General features: G+C 41.1%; 1 protein-coding gene across 3 annotated transcripts in view; it reads left to right on the forward strand.

The window, feature by feature from the left end:
• The window catches only part of LOC141105642 (alpha-2-macroglobulin-like), a 353,065-nt gene that overhangs the window by 125,691 nt on the left and 199,649 nt on the right, over positions 1–27,725 (forward strand). For all 3 annotated transcript variants that reach the window (XM_073595615.1, XM_073595613.1, XM_073595614.1), the window contains exons 13-17: positions 1,878–1,944; positions 9,429–9,574; positions 13,098–13,247; positions 16,538–16,711; positions 22,509–22,617. In XM_073595615.1, the coding sequence (XP_073451716.1) occupies positions 1,878–1,944; positions 9,429–9,574; positions 13,098–13,247; positions 16,538–16,711; positions 22,509–22,617 (646 nt within the window). The remainder of the gene's footprint in view (positions 1–1,877; positions 1,945–9,428; positions 9,575–13,097; positions 13,248–16,537; positions 16,712–22,508; positions 22,618–27,725) is intronic.

A 27,725-nucleotide genomic window follows, 5' to 3' on the forward strand; every position in this document is an offset into this window, starting at 1 on the left:
CACTGTAACCCCTCACAGTTACTCTTGTTGGCCGCAGGAACAGGCCCTGCTGTGAAATATTACATCAAGGATATTATATCAAAAATATAGCAATTTGGCCAAGCTAGCAATTAGATGCTGAGCATGTGGATGGCTGGGACCAAATGTCTTTTTACGGTTCAGCAACTGGGGTAGGGAAATTTGCCGGCTAAAATCAGATGGTGGTGTGCTGCTAGCAGATTGGCTGCAAGTACTTGGGACACCTATTGCTATACCTTCATTCCTCACAGGGCAGGTTTTTGAGAGGACTGGAGGTATAGTAGGGTTGGAGATCCCAGATGAGGAGCAAGGAGAAGTCCGCCTTTTTCTATGATGTGGGTCTTTCAAGTGCTGTTGCCAATGGACTGCATGGCAGGTCGTCATATGACTGGTCAAGGTGCTCTCTGTTTTGGACTAATCCAAGCTTTATTAAAACACATACACAAAACACAATATATATTCACTTTTAAAAACAATCAAAAATTTGCTTAGAAATATATAGCAAAGAGACGTCCGTCTCTCTGGATGGCATAATTCGAATATAGCTTCTCCCCCGTATGGTTTACGTCCAATAGGACTTCATCAGCGGGATGGAGCTACGGCGTCACCCGACCCACCTTATGTGAAACATGTTGCCATGACAATAATCAATGCCAGGCATATACAGGGAGAACATACAAATTTTGTGCAGGTTGTTCCGTGCTTGGGATTTGAACTGACTACCCTGGTGCTACCTGGGGGTAATGCTAACCACTTGGCCACTGTGTTAGCCTGTGTTGAGTTATACTGTAAATGCTACATTACTTTACTCCAATTTTATTAGACATGTGCACTTTTTTTTCATTTTTCGGGTCATTTGTTATGATCGCAATTTGTAAATTTGAAAATTTGAAAATCCGTAAATTTGAAAATTAGGTAAATACATAAATTCAAATAATCATAAATTCGTAAATTTGAAAATTCAAAAATTCTAAATTCTAACTAATAATAACTAACTATAAAATGATAGGTATTGGGATTTATAATAAAAAAAAACAATAATAATATTAATAAATAGTTTTTATTATTATTGTTATTTATTATTATTATTAATTTGTTATGTTCCATTTGTTTAGATGCTGCATTCGTTACTTCAGATAATTTGTAACTTCGGATAAATTCGTACTCGTTACGTTCACTAACAGCCAAATTTGAAAGGAAATTCCAATACCTATCATTTAATAGTTAGTAATAGTTAAGTTATTATTTTAGATTTTCAAATTTTCGGGTTTTTGGATTTTTGAATTTCGAATTTTCAAATTTACGAATTTCCAAATTTCTGAATTTAAGAATTTTCAAATTTACAAATGTACGAATTGTCAAATATTAAAATTTACGAATATTCATTGGAATTCATTAAACATATTTTTGAATTCGACAAAATTTGTTAAACGATTTCGGAACAAAAAGAATTGCACATGTCTAAATTTTATAGCTAGTCCCTAAAGGGCTATACACACAATGAGAAAATTGTACAAAAAATACCTCTTTAGAAGCAATCGTATGATAATCTGATCATTAATACACAGGTTTTTAGAGCCACGACAATTCATGCAAAATTATTCGTACAATTTCCATTTAATCAGTACAGTTGTCATCCGAAAATTCAATACAAATAAAGTGCAATATATACTGTATCATCACTTCCAAATTTGTATTCTGTCATACAAGAATTTTCATAACTTTAGTAACCTCTTATAAAAAAAACGACAATCATTCATCTGACAATCTCATCCTGTGTACCACACACAATAGAAATGGTTCATGTTCTTTTATTGTTATTTATTCACAAAGTTAATTATTACCTTTTTATTGCACAGGTGACTTACATGGGATCTATACAAGACGTTGGCTCCTTAGAAATCAATGTTAAAAAAACAAACAAAGGTGAGATAAACAATTGTATGATCAAAAATGTTATTTTTAGTTTTGGATAAAGTAGGGAAGGGTTAGAAACCATGTTGGGTTTTTCCTGCTTTTTGGGATTTAATTAGAGAGATTTATCATTGCTTTCTGCCCTACTGACCACAGTTTCAGCAGACAGGAAGAAAATTTTGAAGAAATTAATATTTGACAGGGTTCTAGCCTACTTCTACTAAAGAAAATAATTGTTATTTCTGTTTGTTTTTGTTGGAGCGTTCCCCTCATTTTCTGTCTAGTAAAACATTGCCAGCAGAACAGAAAGTGAGGATTAGGGGTGGGCGAATGGTTTGGCCCGAGCATAAGTTCGGGCTGAACTTTGATTGTTTGGCCTTTCGGCGAACAACGAACATTATGAGCAAATTCGAAAGCCGCGGAACAATGTTAAAGTCTATGGGACACTTACATGAAAACCCAGAAGTGCTCATTTTAAAAGCTTATATGCAAGTTATTGTCATAAAAAGTGTTTGGGGACCCGAGTCTTGCCCTAGGGGACATGTATCAATGCAAATTTTTTTTTAAAAATGGCCGTTTTTTCAGGAGCAGTGATTTTAATAATGCTTAAAGTGAAACAATAAAAATGAAATATTCCTTTAAATATCATGCCTGGGGGGTGTCTGCAGTATGCCTGTAAAGTGGCACATTTTTCCCCTGTTTAGAACAGTGCCGCAGCAAAATTACATTTCTAAAGGAAAAAAAGTCATTTAAAACTGATTGCAGCTGTAATGAATTGTCGGGTGTTGGCAATATAGACCCTTCAGGTCTGGTATGGATCTTAAGGGGAACCCTGTGCCAAAATTAAAAAAAAATGGTGTAGGGGTTCCCAGCAAAATACATACCAGACCCTTATCCAAGCATGTAACCTGGCAGGCCGCAGGAAAAGAGGGGGGACTAGAAAGTGCCCCCCTGAACCGTACCAGGCCACATGCCCTCAACATGGGGAGGGTGCTTTGGGGTCTGACCCCAAAGAACCTTCTCCCCATGTTGATGGGGACAAGGGCCTCATCCCCACAACTCTTGCCTGGTGGTTGTGGGGGTATGCGGGTGGGGGGCTTATTGGAATATGGAAGCCCCCTTTAACAAGGGGACCCCCAGATCTGCCCCCCATGTGAATTGGTAAGGGGGTACAACAATTTCACAAAAAAGTGTCAAAGATGGTAAAAAAGACAAGAGACAGCTTGGGACAAGTCCTTTATTAAAGATAAAAAAATAAAAATGTCCCACGATGTAAATCCACGCCGCCCGACTGACCAAAAAAAAAAGCTGCAACAGTTCCGCCTCATTGGAAGGCTCCCGCCGAATGACGCTTCTGCTTGGTGACAGCTGTCATATAGCTGAGGGTTGGGCCACCTGATGACTTAAACGGGTGACCCCGCCCCCTCTGACGCCACGGGGAAACACTTTTTATGGCAATAACTTGCATATAAGCCTTTAAAATGAGCATTTTTGATTTTCCAAGTTCGTGTCCCATAGACGCTAACAGTGTTCGTGTGTTCGTCCGAGTTTTTTGCCTGTTCGCATGTTTTGGTGCGAACCAGACCAGGGGGTGTTCAGCTCACCCTAAGTGGGGATACATCTCTCTAACGGAACCTCCAGAGAGCAGTAAAATCATGATGGGACCTATACCTTCCCCACCAGTGGCGGCCACTCCATTATGGGTGCAGGGGTACCGCCCCCCTAATCCATGCATCCGGCCCCTAATCTACATGCAGGGTGCTGGACACATGGATTTAAATTGGGTTTTTTTGGTTTGTTTTTCAAGCACATGATTAAAGCCTGAGGCTCTAATTGGCTTAAAAAAAGGTGGGCTCATCACACTGAGCACTGCACCCTGAGCCCACCCAGTTGTGTGACAATAGCATATTCATTTTGGCTATTGTCTTCCTGCTTCTTCTCCTGGCCAATCAGGAAGCGGGTCTTCGAGCCCAATTGGCAGAGAGGAGAAGCAACCATATTGGCCACAGAGGAGGAGATGCAGGGGAAAGCCGTTGAAGCTGCCCACGGCCTAGATTGGGTAAGTGGGGGCTGGGGGATGGACGAGCAATGGGGTGGGGGGTTTGACTGATGGATGGACCGAGCCACCACTGTTCCCCACGCTAAAAGTTTTGGCTTGGTATACACCAGGGATATGCAATTAGTGGACCTCCAGCTATTGCAGAACTACAAGTCCCATGAGGCATAGCAAGACTCTGACAGCCACAAGCATAACACCCAGAGGCAGAGTCATGATGGGACTTGTAGTTTTGCAACATCTGGAGATCCGCTAATTGCATATCCCTGGTATACACTTTCATGGTGAAAATGTACTCCACAATTTTTTAAACTGAATTATTTTGGCTCTTCAGGCAATAGATATAGTTTGTTAGGCTCGGATTTAAACTGCCACAACCTGAAAGCCGCACAACTTACGGTGAGACTTTGCCAAGAGACTTGAAGGCAACTTGAGTATTACTTTGAGGCACAAGTCAGATAGAAGTTGACTTGAAGTAGTACAGGAACCTTTTCTAAAGTCGGAGTGACTTCAGTGGTGCTAATTAGGACAGCTCTCATTGGCTAAAATGGGATTTCACATGTCACACGACTTGGGGTCTCACAAGTTGGATCCCAAGTCAGTGTGAACCAAGCCTGAACAGTACTTCATCTTCTGAGTTATTAGTGTAAAGTAATTTTTGATTTGACTTATTTGCTGTTCCACATTTTCATAAAGGTTTCTTCAGCAAGTGGGGTGTCAGACAGTGCAGTATATATACAGTGGATATAAAAAGTCCATACACCCCTGTTAAAATGTCAGGTTTCTGTGATGTAAAAAATGGGACAAAGATAAATCATTTCAGAACTTTTTTCACCTTTAATGTGACCTATAAACTGTACAACTCAGTTGAACAACAAACGAAAATATTTTAGAGGGGGAGTAAAAATAAAAAAAACTAAAATAATATGGTTGCATAAGTGTGCACACCCTTATGCCGCGTACACATGAGCAGAATGTCCATCAGAAAAAAGTCAGATGGGAGCTATATTCGTATTCATATATTCATCGTATGCCCCATCGGACTTTTTCCATCGAAAATTCAGGAGGACTTAGAGAACATGTTCTAAATTTTTCCGATGGAACTAATTACTATCGGGAAACCCGCTCGTCTGTATGCTGTTCCGGTGTACCAAAAACAACGCATGCTCTGAAGCAGGGACATAAAATGAGAGAACACCCAACTACACCATTTTAAGTTGCCAACATCCCTTATACGGTAGATAGAAAAAGAAAATACACCCCAAGAGAATTGGGACTTTAAAGGCAACAATGTACAAGAATCATAAAAAAGAAGGTTTATTAAAGAATCGTATACAAATATATAAATATACAGTTTTCAAACCGATAAAAACACTGATGACTACGGTGATAGAATCCCATGTGAGGTCCAGACAGTCCGACGCGTTTCAGGGCACAATACGTCCCTTCGTCAAGGGAACTTGTTGGGAGGAGATCACACTGTACAATAAAGTTCAAATACATCAATTAGTAAACAGTAAACAATTTTCACAGTCATTTACAAAGAATGGCCATACAGCATGGTAATTGCCTAGAGATCATACCCATAACAGTCATCATAGATAGTCCCTGCTAGACCAGCAGCAAAATAGAACTCATAGACAGGCAGTAACTGCGTCAATTGGATACAGTTAAACTGGGCTAGTCCCCACTCATCCACGCAAGGCCTCCAAGTGCCACCAAGTAGGAGGGCACATCAATGAATAAAATCCCTCAGTGTATGATCTATTGAAAGGGTATAGGTAGTGTTTATTTTTACCATTGAACATCACTAGCTCATGTCCGAAGGATAGCTCCTTTTTAACAGACATGAATACATAAAAAATACAAGGCACATGCCAAAAAATACACTTTCAATAGATCGTACTCTGAGGGATTTTATTCATTGATGTGCCCTCCTACTTGGTGCCACTTGAAGGCCTTGGGGGGATGAGTGGGGACCCGCCCAGTTTAACTGTGTCCAATTGACGCAGTTACTGCCTGTCTTCAGAGTTTATTCCAATGGCAAAACTGGTTGTGTGTACAAGGAATTACACTAATACTTTGTTGAAGCACCTTTTGATTGTATTACAGCACTCAGTCTTTTTGGGTATGAGTCTATTAGTATGGCACATCTTGACTTGGCAATATTTGTCCACTCTTCTTTTCAAAAATACTCCAAATCTGTCAGATTGCGAGGGCATCTCCTGTGCACAGCCCTCTTCACATCACCCCCACAGATTTTCAATGGGATTAAGGTCTGGGCTCTGGCTGGGCCATTCCAAAACTTGAATCTTTTTCTGGTGAAGCCATTTCTTTGTTGATTTGGATGTATGCTTTGGGTCGTTGTCATGCTGAAAGATGAAGTTCTTCTTCATGTTCAGCTTTCTAGCAAAAGCCTGAAGGTTTTGTGTCAATATTGACTGGTATTTGGAACTGTTTATAATTCCTTCTACCTTGGCTAAGGTCTCTATTCCAGCTGAAGAAAAACAGCCCCAAAGCATGATGCTGCCACCACCATGCTTCACGGTGGGTATAGTGTTCTTTGGTGATGTGCTTTGTTTTTGCACCAAACATATCTTTTGGAATTATGGCCAAAAAGTTCAACCTTGGTTTCATCAGACCATAACACATTTTCCCAGATGCTTTTGGGACACTTTTTTGTTTTTACAAAATTTAGTCCGGCTTGGATATTTTTCTTGGTAAGAAAAGGCGTCCGTCTTGCTACTCTACCCCAAAGCCCAAACATATGAAGAATATGGGAGATTGTTGTCACATGTACCACACAGTCAGTACTTGCCAGATATTCCTGCAGCTCCTTTGATGTTGCTGTAGGCCTCTTGGCAGCCTCCCTGACCAGTTTTCTTTAAATCTTTTCATCATTTTTGGAGGGACGTCCAGTTCTTGGTAATGTCACTGTTATGCCATATTTTCTCCACTTGATGATGACGGTCTTCACTGTGTTCCATGGTATATCTAATATCTAATCTAATGGAAATTCTTTTGTACCTTTCTCCTGACTGATACCTTTTAACAATGAGATCCTGATGCTTTGGAAGATCTCTGCAGGCCATAGCTTTTGCTATAGGATGCAACTAAGAAAATGTAAGGAAAGACCTACTAGAACACCTGAACTTTATTTGAGGTTAATCAGAGGCACTTTAAATGATGGCAGATGTGTACTGACTCATATTTAACATGAGTTTGTATGGATTGCTTAATTCTTATCCCCAGTTTTAAGAAGATGTGCACACTTATGCAACCACGTTATTTTAGGTTTTTTTTTATTCCTACTTCCCCCCTCCCTAAAAGATTTCAGTTTGTTTTGTACAGTTTATAGGTCACATTAAAGGTGGAAAAAGTTCTGAAATGATTTATCTTTGTCTCATTTTTTCAAATCACAGAAACCTGACATTTTAACAGGGGTGTGTAGACTTTTTATATCCAATGTACATACTGAATAACTACCAAGCTAAGAAGCTGAAAATACTGGCTGCCTGGTTGTCATGTAATTAAGTGCTTTCTTTTTTTGTGTACCAACTTTTTATTAGGTACAAAATAGTGGTACAAAACACAATGCCATATATCACGAGAAATACAGTATATAGCTTTTACTAGTAAAGAAATGAAGATAATGTATACAGTGAATGATATAAGTACATTGCTAGGATTGACCAACATACAATCAGAGTGTCATTGAAATATATAGACAGCTTTTATTCCTTAGTGACCTCTAATTAAAGATATTGTTTATGTGGGGTTTAAAAAGTGTTCCGAATGTGTGAACCATGGGTCCCATTTCTTGTCAAATAAATGTTTTGTGTTGTATAAAGTATGAAATACTTTTTCCCTGAGGTTAATGTTGTTTATTCTTGTTTCAGTTGGGTTAGAGGTACTGATGGAGATTTCCAGTGGTATGCAATAAGCCAGTGTATAGAAACACAAATTGTGTGAATTAATCTCATGTGATGGATAGATAGTCCTATGATAGGGGTCAATAATAGACATTTGGAGAGAGTGAGATGTATATTATTGTCTGAAATTTTGCATGCAAATGTTTCCAATTGTTTCCATATCTGTGATACTTTCTCACATTCCCAAAAAGTGTGTGAGAATGATCCTGTAGAAATGCAACCTCTGAAACATGTCTGAGATACTTTCTAAGTCAGCCATGAAAAGCTTGAACTTTACATTTTGAAGCTTAGTGACAAAAAAGCATTGAAGATATTGACAGGAATAACCATTTTGGCACCGATCACAAACTGTAGCAAACTATGTACCCTGTTTCCCCAAAAATAAGCCCTACCCCGAAAGTAAGACCTAGTGTGATTTTCAGGGATGGCAGCAAAATAAGCCCTACCCGAAAATAAGCCCTAGTTAAAGTCCTTGTAAAAACAAGTAATCCGTTTTTTAAAAAGATTATATAATGTGCAGTATGTCTCCTTGTGTAACTTTATTGTGTAAAATACCTTATATACAGCGCCGCTGGGCGCTCACTTGACCCGCCGGAGATCTTCTCCTCACCTCCGGCTTACGTCAGCAGCCCCTCCCTCTGTAGCACTTGGAGCGGGGCTGACATCAGTGGGGAACTCAGGCCCCTCCCTAAGCAGTGCTCAGAGCAGTAAGAAGAGCTCTGGCGGGTCATGTGAGCGCCCAGCCACATTGTAAATATGGTAAATATGGTATTTTCCACAATAAAGTTACACAGATTTTATAATTTTTTTTACAGCATGGATTACATACAGTAATTTGACAAGGAATTTTAACCAAGGTCTTGGGATTACAGAATTTCATAATGCTGACAGGGGGAGAGAAGACAGGAGACATGTGAACTTTTAAAAAAAAACATTTTATTGTTTTATTCCAGGTTTTTCAGAACATAGTGAGGGATAAATGACACAGCACAAGCACTGTGCCGTCTATCATGCTTTAAGGGATCAGGATTTATTTATTTTTTTGTAGAAGATGATGACATGACTGTATTTGAATAAATGTAGATTATTGTACATAGCATAAATAAATAAGACATCCCCTGAAAATAAGCCCTAGTGTGTTTTATGTAGCCAAAATTATTATAAGGCCCGGTCTTATTTTTGGGGAAACACGGTAATAGTTTAGTGCCTGTGTCAATGCGTTTTGCACACACAAGTCTTTGGAAATGGAAAATCTGCTTGAAGGAGGTCAAATGCAGGTCAGAAGGAGGTCATCTGCATATCAAATGCATCTGTCAGCGAATTTTGAATTATCCCAGCAGTGTCTGAAACTGATGTCATCAACACATGCCCAGAGCCCGTTGGCACAGGCCCGAAGCTTTTTTTTTCATAGCAAATTGCTTATATATATATATATATATATATATATATATATATATATATATATATATATATATATATCAACATAATGTATTCTCTATCTCTCTCAGATCTACATGGCACGGCTACTTTTAAGCTTCCTGTAAGTACAGGAAAATCTTCCACCCTTCGTGCCCTTGTCTACATTTTTTTACCCGATGGGGAGATTTTGGCGGACTCAGCAAAATACAATGTGCAAAAATGTTTCAAGAATAAAGTAAGTTTCCTAAATATGGATGTCAAAAAAGGCATGGTGGTGAACTTTATTAAGATTCTAGCTAGGATATACTTACCTTGTACCTGTGCCCAGACTATGGACGTTGAAATATTTTCTTATTGTTTGCAAGAAGTAAAAGTAATTTAAAACAAGATTTTCTGACCCCTTTAGCTGCTTATTGCTCTAGCACGCAAAGACCTTCGAAGACAACAAATACTCTAGTCGGGTTTTAGTCACTTTCTAACAGCTTAGAATTGTTCAGTTTGTTTGCATTAGAGGGCTGGCAACCTGCCAAGATCTACACCTTAAGGCCCCTTTCACACTTGTGTGACTTGTCCTGCGACTTGGGACTGCAAAGTCACATGACAAGTCATACCTCATGATTTCCAATGAGTACCATTCATATCTGTGCGACTTCAAGCCGCACCGACTTCAAAGTAGTCCCTGTGCTACTTTGGTCTGACTTTGAAGCGAGTTGAGGTCCATAGACCTCAAGTTTACACAAGCATTCCCTGAAATTGCGGCAAAATTGCGTGACTTTCAAGTTACGGCAGTGTGAAAGGGGCCTAAGGCTGGGTTCACAATGCTGCAAAGCAGGAGTCCGGTGCATCCCTGTTCACCGTTTTAAATTCGATTTCAATCTGAATTTTTGGCTGAATTCGGACCTGAAACAGACCAGAAGACACACAGGACTCCTGTGCAACTCACTCAGTCACAATCTCCTGACATGCGAATTGCATGTGAAGAAACCCGCATCCAATTCTCAATGGTGTAAACCCAGCCTAAAAAAGCTGAGAATTCAGTTTCTGTGTTTTGAATATTTCAAACAAAGTTTCTCTACAATACTAATAGCTGCAGAGATGAATGATTGCTTGTTTTAAGTTGCCTTTACTACTTGTTCAGAATATGTAAAAATTATAGTGTGCATGATCTGGACACAGGTTCACTTTAGGGAAAACTCTGGTTGAAATGTTGTAAAACATGTTACATAAACTTACATAGAATCAACTTATGCGCACTCAAATATACACTATATTACCAAAAGTATTGGGACACCTGCCTTTACACGCACACATGAACTTTAATGGCATCCCAGTCTTATGCCCCGTACACACGGTCGGACTTTGTTCCAACATTCCGACAACAAAATCCTAGGATTTTTTCCAATGGATGTTGGCTCAAACTTGTCTTGCATACACACGGTCACACAAAGTTGTCGGAAAATCCGATCATTCTGAACGCGGTGACGTAAAACACGTACATCGGGACTATAAATGGGGCAGTGGCCAATAGCTTTCATCTCTTTATTTATTCTGAGCATGCTTGGCTCTTTGTCCGTCGGATTTGTGTACACACGATCGGAATTTCCGACAACGGATTTTGTTGTCGGAAAATTTTATATCCTGCTCTCAAACTTTGTGTGTTGGAAAATCCGATGGAAAATGTCCGATGGAGCCCACACACGGTCGGAATTTCCGACAACACGCTCCGATCGGACATTTTCCATCGGAAAATCCGACCGTGTGTATGGGGCATTAGTCCGTAGGGTTCAATATTTGGCCCACCCTTTGCAGCTATAACAGCTTCAACTCTTCTGAGAAGTCTGTCCACAAGGTTTAGAATTGTGTCTATGGGAATGTTTGACCATTCTTCCAGAAGCACATTTGTGAGGTCAGGCACTGGACAAGAAGGCCTGGCTCGCAGTCTCCACTCTACTTCATCCCAACGGTGTTCTATCAGGTTGAGTTCAGGACTCTGTGCAGGCCAGTCAAGTTCCTCCATCCCAAACTCGCTCATCCATGTCTTTATGGACCTTGCTCTCTGTACTGGTCATGTTGGAACAGGAAGGGGCCATCCCCAAACTGTTCCCACAAAGTTGGGAGCATGAAATTGTCCAAAATGTCTTGGTATGCTGATGCCTTAAGAGTTCCCTTTTTTGGAACTAAGGGGCCAAGCCCAACTCCTGAAAGACAACCCCACACCATAATCCCCCCTTCACCAAATGATTTTGACCAATGCACAAAACAAGGTTCATAAAAACATGGATGAGCGAGTTTGGGGAGGAGGAACTTTAGTGGCCTGCACAGAGTACTGACCTCAACCCAATAGAACACCTTTGGGATGAATTTGAGACTGCGAGCTAGGCCTTCTTGTCCACATCAGTGGCTGACCGCACAAATCCTCTTCTGGAAGAATAGTCAAAGATTCCTATAGACACACTCCTAAACCTTGTGTACAGCCTTCCCAGAAGAGTTGAAGCTGTCATAGTTGCAAAGGGTGGGCCAACTCAATATTGAATCCTACAAACTAAGACTGGGATGCCATTAAAGTTCATGTGTGAGTAAAGGCAGGCGTCACAATACTTTTGGTTACACAAAAAGCAAAGTTTTTTTCCTCTTGTGGGACTTTAAAAGGCAGGAGTCTTCAAACAGTAATTAATTCAAAAATATAAATTTATTACAAAAATTTAAAACATGACAATAATAAAAGAGATGGATGCAAGTGGATACGGATGTTGGCAAACAAGGTGTGTATATAGACCTGATACAACAATACTAAAAAAGCACCACACATGGCTGTCCAAGCAATGGGCTGGGACAGAAAGCTTGACGTGTTTCAAGGTTGTAAGTAGTTAGACCTCTTCTTCAGGGGCTGATGGTGAAATATGTATTTATCATATCACTTTTGAGCCAACATCAAGGTAGCATCCAGCTTCAGGAAGAATGGGGATGAAAAGTTTGCCGCCAGGGATTGGATCCATAAGCCAGAGCTTCACATCAGGGGACACACAGGACCAATATCAGGACTGAACACAAAGGGTGTCCTACCACTGAGGAATATCCCTGTGGGTTCAAAAGGCCCCTTGCCCCTTGGTCATCTGCTGATGCATAAAGGGGTGTCTTGTATCAATAAAAAGACGCATCAAAAATATTGTATTCACTGCAAGTAATGTTACACCACAGATGGATCGATCCCAAAGGAAGGCCGTAGAGTCATAATAGTGACAGAAGCAGCTGGGGAGTGAGCGACCACACGACCAGTCTGATGCCTAGGCCGGCATGAAACTGGACAGCCATGTCTGGTGCTTTTTTAGTATTGTTGTATCAGGTCTATATACACACCTTGTTTGCTAACATCCGACTCCACTTGCATCCATCTCTTTTATTATTGTCATGTTTTAACTTTTTGTAATAAATTTATATTTTTGAATTAATTACTGTTTGAGGACTCCTGCCTTTTAAAGTCCCACAAGAGGAAAAAAATCTTTGCTTTTTGTGTAATCTATTAGGGATGTGGGCAGTGGGTCTTTTTCCACATTGCTCTTGACACTATCATACCAATACGTTTGGTTATAGTGTATGTGTTATTAAAGCAATTCTGTGGCTATTTAGAAAAGGAAAACAAGGGATGCATGAAAAGAAATGAATCAATATTTAGCTTCCCAACGGCTCAGTTGGGCTGGAGTTACCATCATACAAAAATGTATTTTCCAATTGTTCAATGTAGTTTATCTCTTTACCAGGTATCACTTAGGTTCGGTCCTGAAGAAGTCCTACCAGGATCAGATATGTCTGTCAAGGTTCAGGCTGCACCAGGCTCTGTCTGTGGTCTCAGGGTGGTGGAAAAGAGTGTGGTGCTAATGAAACCAGAAAAGGAGCTGACTGCCGACAAAGTGAGTAACACGTTTAAGCTCTAAACAGTCATTGTTTGCTGCTTAATCATTACTTGATTCCATTGACATTGTACAAGTACTACCTTGAGGACTAGAACATAATGGAATTGATGGTGATTGCAAAATCCTCAATGCCCTTAGTAGAGAGACATTTCTAGAGTTAATACATTCCATAAATCTAAATAAGTAAAAGAGTTACAATGTTTGTAAAAGATAGAATAAGAAACAGACATTCTAAAAAAAAATGTCACTAAAGTAGGTCAGAACATTCCATAGAAATCTTTGTAAAGGCTAGTTCTACATTTTCCTGGTTTTTCATGGGCATCAGGTGAGTACAAGCTACATTTGTTTATGGATATTAAATAAATTATAAATATCTTTTTCCCTTTTTAAAAGTGATCACATCCCCTCTGTTCTCAGCTGCATGAGAGCTGGGGGAGGAGAAACAGCCCTACACTGAACTTCCCAGTGAATGGCTGTGCAGGAGGGGGGCTGCCAGGACAAATCTGATCATTGGAGGAGAGCAGGCTGAGTTCCCAGCTGGTGACATAGTTACATAGTTACATAATAGGTGAGGTTGAAAAAAGACACAAGTCCATCCAGTCCAACCTATGTATGTGATTATATGTCAGTATTACATTGGATATCCCTGTATGTTGCGGTCGTTCAGGTGCTTATCTAATAGTTTTTTGAAATTATCGATGCTCCCTGCTGAAACCACTGCTTGTGGAAAGGAATTCCACATGCTTACCGCTCTTACAGTAAAGAACCCTCTACGCAGTTTAAGGTTAAACTGCTTTTCTTCTCATTTTAGTGAATGGCCACGTGTCTTATTAAATTTCCTTACGCAGAAATGTTTTATCCCTATTGTGGGGTAACCAGTACGGTATTTGTACATTAAAATCATATCCCCTCTCAAGCGTCTCTTCTCCAGGGAGAACAAGTTCAGTGCTCGCAAACTTTCCTCATAACTAATGTCCTCCAGACCCTTTATTCATTTTGTTGCCCTTCTCTGGACTCTCTCCAGTTCCAGCACATCCTTTCTGAGGACTAGTGCCCAGAACTGGACAGCATACTCTAGGTGCAACCTGACCAGAGTCTTATAGAGTGGGAGAATTATCTTTTATCTCTCGAGTTAATCCCCTTTTTAATGCATGCCAATATTCTGTTTGCTTTGCTTGCAGCAGCTTGGCATTGCATGCCACTGCTGAGTCTATCGTCTACTAGGACCCCCAGGTCCTTTTCCATCCTAGATTCCCCCCAGAGGTTCTCCCCCAATGAGTAGATTGCATTCATATTTTTGCCACCCAAATGCATTATTTTACATTTTTCCACATTAACCACTTGAGGTCCGGGCCATAGTCGAATGATGGCCACAGCGCGGACCTCAATTTCCTGGAGGCCATCATGGGACATCCTCCCATGTGCACGCGTACCGCGCGCACCCTGCAGGGTGCGCGGTGTGGGCGCTGTGATCACCGAATCATGGAGACTCGGATGATCACAGATCCGGGTAAGGGGCCTATCCCGAGCCCCTTACCATGTGATCAGCTGTCAGCCAATGACAGCTGATCACATGATGTAAACAAAAGGTCGGTAATCGGTTTCATTTTCTCCTCACGCTAACAGCGTGAGGAGAAAAAAAAGCCGATCACTGGCTTATGTTAAAGGGACATCGGTCCCGAAGAAGTAGGAGGCACATATGCCTCATCTGAGCCTACCAGTGCCATCTGTCATTGCCACCTGCCAGTGCCCAGCAGTGCCACCTATCAATGCCCACAAGTGCCACCTATCAATGCCCACAAGTGCCACCTATCAATGCCCACAAGTTCCACCTATCAATGCCCACCAGTGGTGCCAATCAGTGCCACCTAGCAGTGCTGCCATCAGTGTAAGCATTCTGTGCCCATTATTGCCACCCATCAGTGCCCATCACTGCCACCCATCAGTGTCCATCACTGCTACCATCAGTCCCTCCTCATCAGCGTACATCAATGAAGGAGAAAAATTACCTGTTTGCAAAATTTTATAACAAAATATAAAAAATATATACATTTTTTTTTTTAAATTTGGTCTTTTTCAATTTTTTTAACAAAAAATAAAAACCGCAGAGGTGATCAAATACCATCAAAAGAAAGCTCTATTTGTGGGGAAAAAATGATAAAAATTTCATTTGAGTACAGTGTTGTATGACCACGCAATTGTCATTCAAAGTGTGTAAAAGCTGAAAATTGGTCTGGACAGGAGGGGGTTTAAGTGCCCAGTAAGCAAGTGGTTAAACCTCATTTGCCATGTAGTTGCCCACCCAATTATTTGTTCAGATCTTCTTGCAAGGTTTCCACATCCTGTGGAGCAGTATTTGCCCTGCTTAGCTTAGTATAGTTTGCAAATACAGAGATTGAACTGTTTACCCCATCCTCCAGGTTGTTTATGAATAAATTAAATAGGATTGGTCCCAGGACAGAACCCTTGGGGATCCCACTTTCCACACCAGACCATTCCAAGTATTCCTCATTTATCACCACCCACTGAAATCGCCCCTGTAGCCAGTTTTCAAACCATGTACTCACCCTATGGTCCATGCTAACTGATCTTACTTTGTACAGTAAATGTTTATGGGGAACTGTGTCAAATGCTTTTGCAAAATCCAGATACACCACGTGTACGGCCTTCCTTTATCTAGATGGCAGCTCACCTCCTCATAGAAGGTTAATAGATTGGTTTGGCAAGAATGATTCTTCATGAATCCATGCTGACCACTGCTAATGATACCATTGTCATTACTAAAATCTTGCATATAATCCCTTATCCTCTCCAAGAGCTTGCATACTATTGATGTTAGGCTAACTGGTCTGTAATTGCCAGGGATGTATCTTGGCCCTTTTTTAAATATCGGTGCTACATTGGCTTTTCTCCAATCAGCTGGTACCAGTCAATAGACTGTTCGTAGAAATTAGGAACAATGGTCTGGTAATTATGGTGAAGAGACATCCTTGAGCCAATGAAAGTACATCTAAGAAAGACAATGAAGAATGACAAAAGCAGTAACAGCCCAGAGGCAAGGAGAACATACAAAAAAAGCATCTGGCAGTGTTCATTACATTTTTCCTGCTGCTTTTTAAAGTTCTTCTACCCTGTGCACCTGTAATCCCTCTATACTTATACAAAAAAAAAAGCTTTCTCATAACCGAGTCTCATGTCACAGCTAATATGAAGATATTGTGATAGCAGTTGGCTTGCGCATAAGGCAGTGTTCATATATTTAACTTATTTGTTTTTCATTTTGTAAGGTTTATGATCTATTTTCATATTGGGGATCTGACCTTTATGACTATCGGATCTGGGAAGAAGACAATTCATGTGGATTCCCTGACTCTCGACCACCTCCATTTATACCAAGGCCAGGACCTATCTTTCGCCCCTGGTTCCGTGAGAGAGATCGTGATGTGAGCTACATATTTCAGGTACATTGGAATGCACTGAGACGGAACCGTCCAGCACCCCGCTTTGGTGCTTCCGTCAGTATACAGCTTCCTCCAGTCTCGACATAGGAACCAGATATTATAGCAAACCATACAAGACTAGCCGACAATAGCTTGTATGAGAACTGGAACTGTTTATTGAAAACGTACACAGAATTTATAGTACACCAGGTCAGGTGAGGCTGATCACCTTATCGTATGCAAAGGAAATTGTTTACAGAGATATAATTAGCATTGCTAAGGAACAACCAACATATACTATATGCTAATGCACATTTAGCAACTAATAACTGACAGTGATATAATTAGACATGTGCAGAACGAAAACATTTGTTTTGTTTCATTTCAATTTGTTTCTTACAAAAATTTGTTTAGTTAAATTCAATTTGTTTTCTGAATTCGAATTCAAATAGTTTTTGAATCAATTTCAAATAATTTTCAAATCAATTTTGACTAGTTTTCGAATTCGAGTAGTTTTCCATTTTTCAAAGAGAGTAAAATAGACTAGAAATAAAGGAATAGAATAGAAAAAATATATAATAAAATAGAAAAGAATATAACAGAATATAAAAGAATAGAATATAATGGCATAGAATAGAGCAAAATTAATAAACTAGAAATAATATAACCATCTTCTGAAATTCGAAAAGAATAGAATAGAAAAGAATATAGACTGGGATGCGAGATCACCGTTGAACTCCATATACTTAAGGTATGAACTTTAGTTTACCTTGAAAGTGGAGGAACTTTACACCCAGGATCTCAGCCCCACACCAGGGTTCCACAACATCGCACCCTTCCCCATAAAGCGGATTGTCATTCCCATCCATAACACGGAGGCGTTTGGCCTGCACCTGAACTGGACACCAACTTAAATGGGACCTATCACACAAAAGACGCTGACACTCCAAATGCAAAATATGGGTCTTTACATTGCATCCACTCTTATAAACTACCGTGCAAAAAAAAATAATAACCTGAGACCACCTTACTGTCAGCATACATGGTTTGCCGGTCAATGGCACATAGGGTAGAAAGTATGCATATGTAAATGAGTCAAATTGTTTTGTGTTTTTCTCTTTTTTTTAAAAAAAAAACCTCCTTTGGGGGTCACGGTTGCCGTTCACAATGAGCACTGCATAACATATGTTTTTATATTTAGGAGCTGGGGGTTGGAAGGAGATTATGGATAGTGGTAAACCAACCCATATTTCTTGACTTTGTTGAGAAATTGATTGCTGACATAGCTCTGATTGAGTCTCCCACTTCCCCCAAAGTGGACGCTGTGGTACGGGCGCATCAATGACACCCCTCTCTTACAGGGTCCTCGCAGGTGCGCCAGTTCACAGTTCCAATTTAAATAGATACCTCCAGGGGTCACTACCTAGAGACTAATTACTAAATACTTAGACTCCACTTTCTTAGTGTCAGATAGTGGGATCACCCTCACATTCTCCTCACTACTTAACCCTCTCTCCCTCACTTTCTCTTTGCTACTTAACCTCCCTCTCCCCCCATTTTTAAATTTTGTTTTCTTCTTCTCACTACATCCTCATTCACCATAATTTACTCCTCATTGGGCAAAAATCCTACTAATATAATCCTCCTAATATCACACAATGTTAGAGGTCTTAACATCCCCAAAAGAGAACACAGATATTACGTCACCTGGGGAAGGGGAATCCGACCTTTGTGTTTCTACAGGAAACGCATTTCAAAGCAAACTCCATCCCCAAAATGACTGATGGATACTTCAAAAAAGCTTATCATGCCACTAGTCCAGAATCCAGGACAAAAGGAAGGATTAGGAAGAACTTGGGTTTCAAACTCACCCAACAACTGGCGAACCCGGGGGGCTGGTTTCTCCTTTTCAAGAGAAACATTGGGAAATTCCCCCTCACACTAGCAAGTGTATATTTCCCAAATACTGCACATGTGACTTTTTGTCAAAAATTAATTGACGAGCTCTCTTGGTTTGCTTCTGGGTGTATAGTGCTTGGGGGGGACTTCAATGTCCCATTGGACCCCCTTCAAGACACCTGAAATGGCAGATCAACAATAACGTATTGTAAACTTAAGAAAATTAGAAAAATGCTGAACACATTGAGGCTGACAGACTCATGGCGGGTAACACACCCACAGGAGAGAGACTATACTTACTTTTCCACAGTCCACAACAAATATTCCCGCATAGACTTTGTGTTCGTAACACAAAGAGACCTAAACATCTTGAAAGACGCCCACATAGGGACGAGGACTATATCAGACCACGCGCCCATCTCATTGACCCTACAATTACAGAATATACATAAGAGGTCCGGTAGCTGGCGACTTAACGCAACTACTGACCGACCCAATGACTATGGAACCAATCAAGGAAGCTATAAAGACATACTTTAGAAAAAAATACTATGGATGATGTTTCACACCTCACTATCTTGGAAGCCCATAAATGTGTGCTTAGAGGTAGACTCATTAGCTTAGCCTCACAGAAAAAAGAAAGCTGCAGAGAAGGAACTGAAAGAAATACTTGATAAAGTGCAGACACTAGAGACCCAACACGAAAGATCAACGGCAATGGATTTAGCCGAAGACCTTTTATTAGCACGAAAAGAATTGCAGGAGAAATTAGATTTACAAGCGAAACAAATAGTATTCTTTCGCCGAGGTTTCTTTTATTAACACGGGAACAAAAACAGAAAATTCCTGGCAAAGGCACTAAGACATCCATTCTACTACTACCATTACCCAGATAAAAAATAGAGAAAATAAATTAGTACACGCCACAGATCAAATTGCGTCAGAGTTCCATGGGTTTTACACCAAATTGTATAACCTCCCACCCTCACACAAACCTGCAACAGTGGTAGGATCAAGACCCCAGATAATAGAACAATACTTGGCACAAAGCGGCCTACCATGCATGTCAGCCTCTGACGCAGAGGAAATTGACAAACCCATAGAGATAACAGAACTTCTACAGGCAATCAGAACTTTAAATCAGGAAAAAGCTCGGGCCCAGATGGCTTTTCAGCCTTCTATTATAAGACCTTCCCGCAACTATTAGCGAAACCTCTACTTAATGCACTGAATTAGCTGACAACGCCCCAGGGACTCCCAGCCGCCTTCAATATGGCACAAATCACGGTGCTCCCTGAACCCAACATCTGCTCCAGTTACAGGCCGATATCTTTGCTTAACATGGACATAAAACTTCTGTCCAAAATTATTGCAACAAGACTGAGCAGACTACTATCAGACATTTTTGGCCCAGATCAGGTGGGCTTCATGCCGGGAAGGGAGACACGTGATCATGTCATCAAAGCCATAAAATATATACACAAACTTAAAGGATGCACAGCCGAAGGCCTTCTCCTATCCACGGATGTGGAGAAGACCTTTGATAGGGTGGCTTGGGACTTCATGTTTGCGATGTGCAAGCACATTGGAATTCAGCCCAACCTGCTAGCATGGATCTTGGCATTATACCAAAACCCGATAGCTAGATTGAAGATAAACGGGACTCTTTCAGAACCAGTGCACATACATAACGGCATGAGGCAGGGCTGCCCCCTGTCCCCAATACTATTTATTCTCACACTAGAACCATGTATACACATGATAAACAGTAATTTATCAGTCAAGGGCTTATCCCTAGGATCCACATGCCATAAAATAGGCGCTTACGCGGATGACCTCTTGTTCGTCCTGACACAACCTCATATATCGATCCCCAACCTAATAAAAGATTTTGAACTGTTTGGATACATTTCCAACTTCAAGATAAATTATGAAAAGTCAGAAGCACTTAACATTTCCCTAAAACCCAGGCAACTACAAGACGCCAAATTCAATTGTCCTTTCAAATGAATGGAATTGATTCTATTTGAAATTAAAATTTCAGAAGATGGTTATAGTCTGTTCTTTTTTTATTCTATTCTATTCATTTCTATTCTATTCTGTTCTTTGATTTTCTATTTTGTTATATTATACTATATTATATTTTTTTCTATTCTGTTATATTCTTTTCCATTCTATTCTATTTTTTCTATTGTATTCCTTTTATTTTCTATTCTATTTTATTCTCTTTGGAAATTGGAAAACTTTTTTGAATTCGAAATTGATTTGAATCTATTTTAATTTAAATTTCGTCCAGATTTTTTTTTCTGTTATTTCAGATTCATTTAAATTTGGTACTATAGTAATACAGAAATTCAAATACATCTGAATTTCTGAAAACAAAAATTAGTCTGATTTTCAATTCGGAACTAAACAAACTGCACATGTCCAGACTAATAGGTATGGTCGCCAGTCCTCTGTCCAAACTGGCGCTTGGTCTTCCCAATATAAAAGGCTCCACATCTTCAATTTATAATGTAAATGACACCCTGTGTGGAGCAATTGGAAAAGATGTGTGATTTATGCCATTGGGAAGGCGAATCCCCTGGCCTTCCCATACCCTTGGGCACCGTGAGCAATTGCCACATCGGTAAGTCCCACATGGGAGGGAAATTAAATTTTTTTGAGGAGCATAATGACTTCAGGTTGAGCACATTGCTAAATGTTTTCTATTCAATGGAGTAAAAGAGCAAATGTGTTGATTTACTAAAACTGTGGAAAATCTGGTGTAGCTGTGCATGGTAGCCAATCAGCTTCTAACTTCAGCTTGTTCAATTAACCACTTCAGCCCCGGAAGGATTTACCCCCCTTAATGACCAGGCCATTTTTTGTGATACAGCACTGCGTCGCTTTAACTGACAATTGCGCGGTCATGCGATGCTATACCCAAACAAAATTGAAGTCTCTCACAAATAGAGCTTTCTTTCGGTGACATTTGATTACCTCTGCAGTTTTTATTTTTTGCGCTACAAACAAAAAAAGACCGACAATTTTGAAAAAAAAAAATTTTTTATACTTTCTGCTATAATACAAATAATAAAAAAAATATTTAAAAAAAATGAATCCATTTATCAGTTTAGGCCAATATGTATTCTTTTTGGTAAAAAAAAAGCGCAATAAGCAAATATTGATTGGTTTGCGCAAAATAAAAGTTTGGACTTTTATTTTTATTTTTTTATGTTTTTACTGGTAATAACGGCAACCTGCCATTTTTAGCGAGACTGCGACATTGCGGCGGACAAATCTGACTCCAAGTGACTGCTAATTGGCGCTTTACTCTAATCTGTTATCACGTTGTGGCCGTGATTGCCCGAATAAAATCATTTGTCAATCAAATTACAGATTTTCTCCTGACGAAGCGGCATTAGACCGCAAAACTAGTTGAGATGCTTTCCATGACCAACTATCCCACTGTGATCCTCCCCTCTTGGGGACCATTATACTGGTGATATACATGGACTGTCACCATGCTTTTAATCTGTATCTGATTATGTGTTATCTTTTATTGATTTTGTATTAATAAAATGTTATATATTTTTCTATATACGTGTTTATACATTTGAATCTACCTTAGTTTAACTTGTACCGAGATAGTCCAATTGCCCCTGCTCTCTAGGGAGTTTTGGTTGGGGACCAAACTTCCGATTTCTATATCTCTAAATTTCTGGATGATGGTACTACTGGCTACATTTCTCTTACCACAAGTATTGTTATAGAAGCTACATTCATTTTTCTATTCTTAGGAAAAGTAATTTTTTCCTTAGCTTCACCTATTCCTTTGGTTTAAAGAAAATTCTATTTGCAAAGTGAACATGTTATATTACTTTAGCAAATCAGCCACCAAGGGTAAAAGCTGGCAGCACTGTTTTTTTAATTACAGGGTTTGCGGTTAAAAATCTTAACAAGTGCGGAGATTAAGAAGCCAGTGAACTGTGTGGACATTCCTATCGTTGATGCCATAACTGACAGATTAGACCCTGTTGCTTTCGGTAAGTTTGTTGTGTGAGGGAGCTGTGGTGACCAGTGTTAATTTTGGCAGCAAATTTCGATTTAGTTTCAGTCTTAGGACTAAAATGGCATTTCAGTTTTAGTCCCATTTTAGTCTTCTGTAATTGTTTTAGTTTTAGTCGTATTTAGTCGACTAAATCTCCAGTACATTTTTGTCGACTAAAATGTCCTACATTTTAGTCGACTAAAATCTCCAGTACATTTTAGTCGACTAAAACTAATTTTAGTCGTCTAAAATCTAAAAGGTGTAATTAAATTGTAATGCATTAGTTAAGATTTCGCTACAATTTCCCAACTCATTATACACTGCTGGAGTGAAAAATCTAATATGTTATTTATTATGGCATTGAGGTATGAACATGCACTACAGACCAATGTTAATTTTGAAGTCAAATTTCATTTCAGTTTTAGTCTTAGTCATTTGACTAAAATGGCATTTTAGTTTTAGTCCCATTTTAGTCTCTTGACTAAAATGCCATTTTAGTTTTAGTCGTACTTTAGTCATCTCAGTTGTTTTCGTTTTAGTTGTATTTTAGACGACTAAAATAGAATTCATTTAGTTGACTAAAATCTTGTAGTAGTTTTAGTAGACGAAATTAACACTGGCGGTGACAATGGGGGTTGGTGAGATGGGTGTGCGGGAGTTGTGGGGGCCATGGGGGTTGGTGAGATGGGTGTGCGGGAGTTGTGGTGGCCATGGGGGTTGGTGAGATGGGTGTGCGGGAGTTGTGGTGGCCATGGGGGTTGGTGAGATGTGTGTGAGGGAGGTGTGGTGACCATGGGGGTTGGTGAGATGGGTGTGCGGGAGTTGTGGTGGCCATGGGGGTTGGTGAGATGGGTGTGCGGGAGTTGTGGTGGCCATGGGGGTTGGTGAGATGGGTGTGCGGGAGTTGTGGTGACCATGGGGGTTGGTGAGATGGGTGTGCGGGAGTTGTGGTGACCATGGGGGTTGGTGAGCTGGGTGTGCGGGAGTTGTGGTGGCCATGGGGGTTGGTGAGATGGGTGTGCGGGAGTTGTGGTGGCCATGGGGGTTGGTGAGATGGGTGTGCGGGAGTTGTGGTGACCATGGGGGTTGGTGAGCTGGGTGTGCGGGAGTTGTGGTGACCATGGGGGTTGGTGAGATGGGTGTGCGGGAGTTGTGGTGACCATGGGGGTTGGTGAGCTGGGTGTGCGGGAGTTGTGGTGACCATGGGGGTTGGTGAGATGGGTGTGCGGGAGTTGTGGTGACTATGGGGGTTGGTGAGCTGGGTGTACGGGAGTTGTGGTGGCCATGGGAGTTGGTGAGATGGGTGTGCGGGAGTTGTGGTGGCCATGGGGGTTGGTGAGATGGGTGTGCGGGCGTTGTGGTGGCCATGGGGGTTGGTGAGATGGGTGTGCGGGAGTTGTGGTGGCCATGGGGGTTGGTGAGATGGGTGTGCGAGAGTTGTGGTGGCCATGGGGGTTGGTGAGATGGGTGTGCGGGAGTTGTGGTGGCCATGGGGGTTGGTGAGATGGGTGTGCGGGAGTTGTGGTGGCCATGGGGGTTGGTGAGATGGGTGTGAGGGAGGTGTGGTGACCATGGGGGTTGGTGAGCTGGGTATGAGGGAACTATGGCGACCATGGAAGGGAACTATGGCGACCATGGGGGTTGGTGAAATGGAAGGCCGACCGCAGGTCAGCCTGATTTTGTAGGAGGAGTCGGGATGTATTTAAACTCGCCCTCCTTCCTCCTTGCCTGTCGACGGTGTCTCTTGTGTTGCAGTGGTGGCTCACGTATTCCTCGTCACTTCCAGTTTTCGTTCAGCCAGATGGCAGCTTGGGTTGGGCTGCAGCAGGTTCTTTCTGTTTCTCCAGGCACTCACGCTTGCGGTTTATGCGGGTGGGAGTCTCGAGGGGGAGCTGCCTGCTTTTCACACACAGGCCAGGTGACTGGTTCGTTCAGTTGGGCAGCGCCCAGCCCCGGCCACCAGAGCCTGGTCTTCCACTCTCAGTAAATTTTATTTTTCATGTCATGTTCCCCCACTGCGGAGAGCTGCTCCATCATCCGGTTCCCCTCCATCCCTCCTGTCATCCCCGGACAGTGTTACGCCGGGTCAGAGCATAGAGGGGGCGGAGCCACTCAGTCTGAAGACCGGCTGTATGTCCGAGGAGCTTGTCCAGGCAATGGGATGGATGAGGGTAGTGTGGGTTGAGCTCATAGGATTGGTTAGGCATGGCCAAGGGGGCGGGTTAGTCACGGTTCTTTCTGACTGGAGTGCTGTTTCCTGCTCACCAGTAAGAAGTGTGGGCTGGGCGTGTCTGTGGGCATGTATAGTCTCGGAATATGCAGCATGGCATATGAGGAACTACATTTCCCGTCATCCTCCTTGTTACATGACGTCACGGTTCATGACCTCGGTTCTGCCAGTTCGGCCGGTCCGCCGGAATGGCCGAGCTGGGTACTGGCACTGGGTATTAAGAGCATGGATGGAGGAATCCCCTGCTGAGGGTACTGCATGCTGGCACCCAGTGTAGTTGGGGTTTAGACAGCTTTCTTGTGCCTAGCACACTGGTTTCGACTGCGGGTTTGTCAGGTGAATGGGTGCCCACATTGCCCGTTTGTGTATGCAATTTTTTTCATGCGATTTTATGTTTCTCATGCAATGTTACATTTCTCATGCGATTTTACGTTTCTCATGCAATGTTACGTTTCTCTTACAATGTTATGTTTCTCTTGCGATTTTTACGTTTCTCTCGCGATTTTACGTTTCTCGTGTGATTCTACGTTTTCAATACAAAGTCACGTTTCTCATGTGATTTTACATTTCTCATGCGACTTTCCATTGCTCATGCGACTTTCCATTTCTTATGCGATGTTACGTTTCTCTTGCGTTTTTTACGTTTCTCTTGCGTTTTTACGTTTCTCTTACAATGTCAAGTGTCTCTTGCGGTTGTACATTTCTCATGCGATTTACGTTTCTCTTAAGATTTTACGTTCTCTTGTGATGTCACATTTCTCTTGCGGTTTTACGTTCTCTTGCGATGTCACGTTTCTCATGCGATTTTACGTTTCTCATGCGATTTTACGTTTCTCATGCAATGTTATGTTTCTCATGCAATATAATGTTTCTCTTGCGTTTTTTACGTTTCTCTTGAAATTTTACGTTTCTCGTGTGATTCTACGTTTTCAATACAAAGTCACGTTTCTCATGCGATTTTACCTTTCTCATGCGACTTTATGTTTCTCATGCGACTTTACATTTCTTATGCGACGTTACGTTTCTCTTGCGTTTTTACGTTTCTCTTACGATGTCAAGTGTCTCTCGCGGTTGTACATTTCTCATGCGATTTACGGTTCTCTTGCGATTTTACGTTCTCTTGTGATGTCACATTTCTCTTGCGTTTTTTGCGTTTCTCTTGCGGTTTTACGTTCTCTTGCGATGTCACGTTTCTTATGCGATTTTACATTTCCCTTGTGAATTTACATTTCTGTTGCAATGTTACGTTTCTCTTGCGATTTTGCGTTTCTCTTGTGATGTTACGTTTCTCATGCAATTTTGTATATTTCTCGTGCAACTTTCATTTCTAGGCCTACGCAGGTGGCGCACATTTTCCCCGTATCATTTACGTTTTTCCCGGGTTTCCACGTATCTCGCATTGCTCTTACAGTTACGTGCTCGTGCAACTACATTTCTCATGCATCCTCGGTTCTCATGCTGCTCACGCTACTCACGGTTCTTGTTCAGTTACACGCAATTTACATTCCTGTCGTAGGTTACTTTTCTCAGTCTGCTCACGGTTTGCACGCAGGTTATGTTCCTCACCCAGTTGTGTGTTTTTTCTTTCAGTTCATGGTTATTTTCATCATTTTGCTGGGTATCATTTATATGTTTTATCATTTTTTGTTATATTTTCACAGCATTGTCCACTGCAGTTACCTGTCTCGTTTCAGGTTCGCACGAATTGAGTTGGTCGTTTTTAATTGGCTTGTGCAGTGGCAAGTCTCCTCATCTGTGTTACATACGTTACATCTTGGTTCTGTTTAATAAGTTATCACTTGCCTGACACGTTTTCGGGCTCATTGTGACCACATCACTAGTTCATACGTCATGACATCTTATTACCTTCATTTTCATTTGCCTGACACGTTGTGAAGGCCTGAGTTTACGTTTTAATTTGCTTGATGTGCCTCAGGTAACTCGGCTTGGCTAGTTTCTTGAGACTGGTACATTTTCAGTCTGGCACAACGTACATTTCTTTGCATTTCATTCATGAGTCAGGTTCATCTTCACCTTAGGTCTCTCGGCAACACTCCATTGCAAGGTTACCGATCACGTTATGGGTGCCAAAGGATTGAGTTATCGTTTCTAATTGGCTTGTACAGTGGCAAGTCTCCTCATCCGTTCGCTCATGACCACGTCACAAGCTCATATACGTCATGACATCTCACTACTAGCATCACTTGCCTGACACATCTTCAGGTTGCATAGGCCTGAGTTTACGTTTTTAATTTGCCTGATGTGCCTCAGGTAACTCAGCTTAGCTAGTTTCTTAAGACTGATACGTTTTCAGTCCTTTCATTATCTTTTCATACACAAGTCAGGTTCATATCTACACTTTAGACCTCACGGCAACGCTCCTCAGCAGCTTTACTTATTACATTCTTGGGTTCCAAAGGTTGAGACAATCGTTTTAATTGGCTGGTATAGTGGTAAGTCTCCTCATCCGTTTCTCACATATCTTGTCACGAGTGCATACATCATCACATCACACTTCTTATGTCTCTTGCCTGACACGTCTTCAGGTTGCATAGGCCTGAATTACGTTTTTAATCTGCCTCACATGCCTCAGGTATCTCGACCTTGCTAGTTTTTGGAGAATGTCACATTTTCAGTCCTGCATAACAATTACTTTGTCATTTATTCTCGTCACCTTTATATCAGTAGCGGTAAGGGAAGCAGGAGTTTTCCTTTTTCTTAAGGTAGGTGGGGATTCATTTGGTTAACTCTTGTTTATGACAGTGTTTGTTCTTGTTTGCATAGGTCAACTCACTGGCAGCAGATTTTGAAGACTTTGCCTCCATCTATCCGGCTCGGGTTAGGGGTTCTGTACATGGCAGCACGGTTTCCTT

The sequence above is a fragment of the Aquarana catesbeiana genome, linkage group LG08 (genome assembly GCF_042186555.1).
Source record: "Aquarana catesbeiana isolate 2022-GZ linkage group LG08, ASM4218655v1, whole genome shotgun sequence".
Classification (NCBI taxonomy): domain Eukaryota; kingdom Metazoa; phylum Chordata; class Amphibia; order Anura; family Ranidae; genus Aquarana; species Aquarana catesbeiana.